Raw genomic sequence first — 6,962 nt, 5'->3', positions numbered from 1 at the left:
ATTTCTCCGAAGAAAAGAAAAATTTTTGAATAGTAATTTTAACTAGTGCCCCACAGTCCCAGCCTGCCCTTCCTGTAGGCTTATGATATGGATTTCAGATTTACCTAATCAAGCCCCACAGTTATGCAATTCACAAAGCCACAAATCCAGTAAGGTCAGCCATTTCTATTCAGTAGATACCACTCTCAGACTTTCTCAGGTGAGCTCCATAAGGTTTAAATAAAATAAAATTTATGAAGGTTTAACTATGGATTGCATAGGAATTATCTGCATATAATATGGTGTCCACACACTCAAATTATAGAATGTCCTGTTTAAAAAAAAAAATCATAGACATTTAGGGTATTTGGTGGTGCAGCAAGTTAAGCTCTGGGCTGTTAATTCAAAAAGCCAATTGTTTGAGCACTGCAGCTGATCCAATGTAGAATGAGACAATCTGCATCCATAATGATCGACAGCCTCGGAAACTCTATGGAGCAGTTCCGTTTGTCCTCTAGGATCCCTATGACTTGGAAACGACTCAGTGGTAACGGGTTTGGTTTGGTTTGTGATCATGGAATTTATGTGACATATACCTGGGTATTCTATCTCTGGATGCATGTATCCACACACACACACACACACACACACTTGTAGGAATCCTAGTGGTATAGAGGTAACACATTGGACTTTTATCCTCCTGGTCTTCAGTTTAAACCTACAGCAGCAAAAAAAGGAGTAAGCCTGGCCTTTCTGCTCCCAGATAAGGTTTACAGTCTTGGAAATCCATGGGGTGGGGGTGGGGGGGTGTCGCTATGTGTTAGCACTGACAAACTGGTAGTGAGTTTGATTTGGATGTTTTGGGTTTGTTGTTTTTTTAAGCATAAATTAATAATTTACAAGTATCTGAGCAAGAACACAGAGCACCATAGGACAGCAACACACCGAGTCTGAAATCCTACACATCGATACAAACCCCCCACCCCACCCCGGGAACCGGCACTCCCAGCGGAGTGGCAGGGATAGTGCAAACTTTTTGTCTTCGCTGTGGGAGCCGGGGCTCGGCCAGCCTCTTCCTCACTTGATGTAAACGGCGCAGGCGGGATTGGGTACCAGCTGGGGGCGCTTCGAAGCAGTTCTGAGAGGAGCCTGGCAGAGCCCGGAGCCTGGCTGTCTGGGCGTCTTTACAGAGGCACTGCTGAGTAGTGTCGTCTTGGTCACAGGATCTGCTGGCAAAGGCTTCTGAGGAGGCTGTGGCTTCCAGGTTCCCTGGGCCTGCTGGAGCACAGTGTTGGTGGGCAGGGGTCTGGCAGGGATGCCGAGGGCCTGTGGAGCCTGGTGGTGGGATGGGAGCACTCGCGGAGGTTAACTGGATGGCAGAGGAGCATCGATGGCTTTGAGGGGGCTGCTGATGTTAATGTGCCGGCAGTGCAGCAGTCTTCTGGGGTGGCCCTTCGGAGTGCAGGCAGGAGGTGGCTTCCCCCTGTCGGGCCTTTGCTCAGTTGGGGGTGGCAAGCCTGTGGAGGTGGGGCGCCGCTGCTGGACCGGGGCGTCCGCACACACCTCGGTTTCTCAATGTTGTTTTTCTTGTTTGTAAACAGCACCTGTATCAGAGTTTCCCTCTTGAGGTAGACCACAGACCCGGCAGCGAGAAGGCACAAGGTGGCCACCAGGACTCCAATGGGCAGGCTGTGGCGACCTGCTAGTCGGGTGGGGCCGCTGTCAGTGCTGCCTCCAAAGCCAAACTTGTCGCAGAAGGGAGGGGCCCAGTGGGTCTCACAGTGGCAGTGGTTCCGGTTGTTGCACACCCCTCTGCCGTGGCACTGGGCCGCACACTCATGGACCCCAAAGACACTGATGTTTTGGCAGTGGCGGTTGAGGCATATTTTTCCATCCGCACACTTTGTGCCAGCCTGCGCCAGCCCTGGGTCTGGCATGTCATCCTCGAGGTAGGCATGGGTCCCCCCGCAGAGAATCCGTCCTTCTTCCTGCAGCGGGATGTTCGTTTCTATGGAAACGGCATTGGTAACAATGACTGGCCGGCTGGCACCACCTTGGCACTGAATTTTGCCACACTTGGCGTCTCTCATGACACATTTGGCGAAGGAGCTTCGGGAGTCTTTGCCACAGTTGCCGTAGGGGTCACCGGCTGAGTTGACCCTCTCAAAGCAGATCCCAGGGGCAGGATTAGCACCTGGTCCCCAGAGCGTGACACACTGCTGCTCATGAGTCTGGCAGATACCATTGTAGCAGTAGCCATCTAGCCCCTAGCACGCATGGCCGTCGTGCAGGTAGACGTTGGGTGGTCAGTGAGGACCGGTCCCTGTGCAGAACTCCGGAAGGTCGCAGGCGTTGCTGGGGGCCTGGCATGCCGTCCCTGCCGGCTTCAGCTGGCAGTCCTGGCAGCACAGCCCATGTGCACACACAGCTTCTGGCCTCAGGGTGCAGGTGGTGGCGTTGCAGCAGCTGTTTGTGCACTCCTCTGGCTCCCCACAGTCGCACTCCTCCCCTTCCTCCATGTAGCCATTGCCACACTTCTGGCCCCCCAAGGACTGCTTCACTTCCGCCAGGTTGAAGAGGCACATTCCCATGCCTTTCTCCGGACTGTTCTCCAGGTCCCGCCGGCTGCAGCTGCTGAACACCATGGGAAACGGGTATCCGGTCGAAGGGTTCATGATGCAGCCCCAGGTCTCCGCAGCCGTCTTGCAGTTACAGCCCCTCTCCAGCGTGTTGTGGTTCATCCCGAAATTGTGCACCAGCTCGTGTGCCAGGGTCACGGCCGCCCCCACGGGGCTGTCCGAATGGTCCATGACTGCTCGGCAGTACACATGCTCATGATGGGCGCCATGCCAATGGTGGTCCCTTGGAAATGCACCCCACTGACGAGCTGGGCATTGTCGTGGGCTCGTCGGTGCAGGAGCCTCATCTTTCTCCAGTCCAGGAACTCGTGCAGGCTGGTGAAGGGGTCCTGGCTTATGGAGCACTTGTCAATGTCGGTCCACACCTCCACCGCCACCAGCACAATGCGGATGTTCAGGGCTCTGTAAAACTTGTCAACGTGATTCGCGATCTCGATTAATCGCTGCTTAACTTTTTCCTGAAAACACTTCTCACTCGTTTTCATGTTAAATTTATGGACTAAAATTTGGTGGTGGTTTTCTGAGTGATAGAATTGTCAGTATTTTAATGTTTTTCTCTGTTGGTCATTTTAAATAAAAATGGCAAAATAGTTGCTTCTTTAAAATTAAAGATATGAATGATACCTTCTGTTTTTATTTGAAAGTCCCTATTCCAATAGTCTCTCTCTATTTGAACCTTTAAATGTCACGAGTGCTCTTTTCTCTCTGCATTATGATTATTTGTCTATTTTATGGCCCTCCTATTCTGCTTGCTCCAGTGCAAAAATAATAAATCTAGTACTGCTATGGGGTATACCGGATAATATTTTTACTAATTTAGTTCTTACTAATAAGATCATAACGATTGGTCTCCATTGTGACACCTGATAATAAAGCATATCTTGCAGCCCATTTCTTTACTATGAGTTCTGTCTATCAAGATTTAGTACCCAGGCTCATATGAGATCCTATTTGGTCTATTTCATACAGGACACTTCTGGAAAGAGTACATACCGGACAGTAGACAACATGCTGGAGAAAGGCCTTGAAGGAGAAAAAAATGGTGAGACTGAATAGTCCAAGAGAAATCCAATTTTCTCTTCAAGCTGCTCCCCCCAGTTAGTCACGACCCAAACAAAGGCAGACGCCCCAGCGATCCTCTGTAGTTGCTGTTTGTCAACTCTTTGATGTCAGCATACCAGTTATTTTTCCCCACAGACCGAAGCATCTGGAGTTAAGGACAACAATTAGAGCAGGTGTTGCGAACAGTCTATGAAATAGAGGAGCATGACACCATGGCAACGCCTTGCTGCGTGCCGTTGGTGACTGCATATCTCTAAGTATAGTACTTGCTTACTCACGGAAAATAGTTAATTCTTTTAAAAATGATGTTACACACTTTTAGGTACATATTTATGCACATGGGAACTCACATATATTTATATAAATGTTGCATGACGTTTGGCAGAATGAAATTACTGGATATAAATTACTGAGTTCATTGATCTTTTTACCTAAATAAAAAGGCCTGTGTTTCAGAAATGAGTCCTCTTGGTGATGTGAGCTATGCACTGAGCTGCTAACCCCAAGGGCAGCGATTCCGAGGCCCTGCTTCGCGGCAGAAGGAAGGCGCGGCTGTCTCCTCGCAGATGACTTGAACAGTGTTCGAAACCCAGAACGGCAATTCTACCTCTGCCAACTGGGCTTCTCTGAGTTGGAATCAACTCAGAGTTTGAATGATTTTCAGGATTTAAAAATAGTGGGATTAAGAGAAATGTAAGGAAAGGGACTGATTTTTATGCACACTACAATTATATGGATGGAAAATTATGAAAAATCTTAATTTTCGTACAAGTCTGGCACTGTAAGGTTATGAACCCTATCTGTGATATTCTTGATTGTTGTTATTAATTGAGGATATCTGTTTCCTTAATAAACTAAGACGCAATTATGTTACCTATAATGTCTAATTAGCATTAGTATTTTGAATTTAACTTTATATACTAGAACTCTAAACAAACAAACAGAGGCTTAGTATATAAAAACAAAGTGCTACTGGGATTTTCATGGGGAAAAAGAGCTCAGAAGAGATGCCTGGTGGTTGGAGTCTATAGATTCGCCATGCACCCTGAAAATATAGGTCCCTTTCAAAAAACAAAGTGATTAAGCGAGATTGGTTAATATAAAGAAAACATAATAATCATGACCATCCATGAACCAGAAAATAGTTTCATTTGTAGCACACAGATATAGTCTAAAATGTTTTTGAAAAAATAAGCACCCATGAAGATAATGCAGTATAAGCTGCTCTGTAGATAGAAGAAATGTTATATTTTTAAAAATAATCTCAAACTGGTGAATAAAGTATGGTTAGTGAACATTAGTCAAGCTCTCCTCTTTCAGTTGATGACTGAATCTTAGAAAACTACTGATGTTTTCTTCCATGATTTTGTTCCTCAGAATGTCGAAGATAGGCTGAGTTTAGAAAATTTGTTTGGTTCATACTAGTTTGTAATCAGTATCTACCCTTCTCAATACCAAGACTGATTTTGGAGGAAGCTAAGTATATTAAATCACTTTTAGAAAAATATTATAGTATACCATGATGTCTCCTGGACTATTTATCTAAACCTAACAATGTGCTCTCAATAGAAACAAGATTTTTTCATTTATTTCAAAGTCCTGAATTCCCTCTCCTATTGCAAAGAATAAGACACGTGGCAACCAAACTTTTCACTAAAATCCAACACCTAACTCCCTCTCTTTAACATGATACAGCTCTTCAAGAAGTGCAGCTATCTCATGGGCATTACCATCTCCTTTTCCTTCCTAATATAACCATCGAACCCTGAAACTCAGCCTGATAATTGCAACTAATTTCCTCTTAATACATCTTTCCTAAACCTGACTATCTGTTTACATTTTGTTTCTCCTATTTTAGGGTTAAAACCTTCTACTTTTGTTGGACCTTCTTTCTCAAGTCAACATTACTTAACTTAGGTTGTGAAATGTTTTCATATGATCTCCGCATATGATCTCCATTCGCAACTTAAAGGGCAGGGGGCAGGGAATCTTTTTCCCATCCCTATCTACTCAGTCACTCAAGGATAAAATCTATTTTCTAGTCTTTGCTTCCTCCTCTCCATTGATGCATCTAATGGGAGAACAGTGGCATTTTGGATATGCTGCTGGTCTGTGGGAAAAAAAATCAACTTTAAAATGTGCATGACTTTCACCCTTTGAGTAGTTTAGGTGGAAATTGGACAGTCTGGTGACAAAACATGACATAGGTCAAGTAGGGGAAACACAAGGAGTGATGAATTGTGCTAATTCTAAAATAATGTAATTCCAAATCTGCAAAAAGTGATTGGCTTCATGAATGAAAAGAAAAGCAACATATTTGTCTCAATCCAAACACAGACACCAGGACGACAAACCAGGACTATACAGTGAAGTAGCTTGAAGGATAATACACTGAAAAATATAATTGTGCATAAATCATGCACAAAATAGAAACTACAAATTCTGTAGTTGGCAAGCCTTTGATTCTTTTGCATAATTCTTTCATTTCCATCTTGCTGCTTCCATTCTCCTCTCATAGAAATAGCTACATAAAACAAAGACATAAACTGTGTGCAATTAAAATGGAAAAATAGCTGAAAGGAATGTATTGATAATTATGTTAAAATCTATACCGTAAGGCTTCTTGCATTCTTAGGCATCTAATTTGTCATTTGGTGACATCAGCATATCCGTTCTACCCAATATCTGAAGCTTTGTTTTAGGCAACATATTTCAGAATAAGAAAATGTATGTACCATGGAGTTGACAAAGGTATATTCTCCAGATAGAGTTTAACTATATCCCCTGGATCTTTGAGAAACCCCCCAGCAGTGGAATGGACTTCCATGAGAACAGAACAAGCAGTGAGAGGCAGGGCTAAGAAGAGACGAGAGCAGTGGACTGAAGTGGGTGCTACAACAGAGCTACCATATCCAAAATTGGCAAAAACTGGAGATGTAGGTAGAGCCAAAGGTGAAGATGTCTGGCTACTAATGGAAAGGCTGAAGTTCAGGTCGATGCAGATGCACCTAAAATACAACCACACACAAACAAAATACAAGTCTGTCAATCTACTGAAAATCAGTGATTGAAAACCCTAAAGTCTACTATCCTGCTATGACCCGCATGGGTTTCCATGACTTGGAGTTGAATCAACAGCAACTGATTATTCTTATTGTTATGATTATTATCCTGTGTGAAGTTCTATGTCATTATCATACCTTGAAATTGGAAGAGAGAGTGCATTGTCTTTAAATACAAGGAAAACATTGAATATACTCAGGATTAAATACATCTAGTATG

General features: G+C 44.3%; 1 protein-coding gene across 1 annotated transcript; it reads right to left on the bottom strand.

The window, feature by feature from the left end:
* Window positions 1–1,056: 1,056 nt before the first annotated feature.
* On the bottom strand, window positions 1,057–3,103 carry LOC101643284 (disintegrin and metalloproteinase domain-containing protein 12-like). Its single transcript, XM_013004727.1, is given in 3 exon segments — window positions 1,057–1,461; window positions 1,464–2,791; window positions 2,794–3,103. Coding segments are annotated over 3 exon segments (2,043 nt in total).
* Between the last annotated feature and the right edge of the window lie 3,859 nt (window positions 3,104–6,962).

This window comes from Echinops telfairi, unplaced genomic scaffold (assembly GCF_000313985.2).
Source record: "Echinops telfairi isolate 266 unplaced genomic scaffold, ASM31398v2 ScPeMD7_7400;HRSCAF=8409, whole genome shotgun sequence".
Taxonomy (NCBI): domain Eukaryota; kingdom Metazoa; phylum Chordata; class Mammalia; order Afrosoricida; family Tenrecidae; genus Echinops; species Echinops telfairi.
Note: the sequence above shows the minus strand (reverse complement) of the source record. Positions and strands in the feature narration are given on the sequence as shown.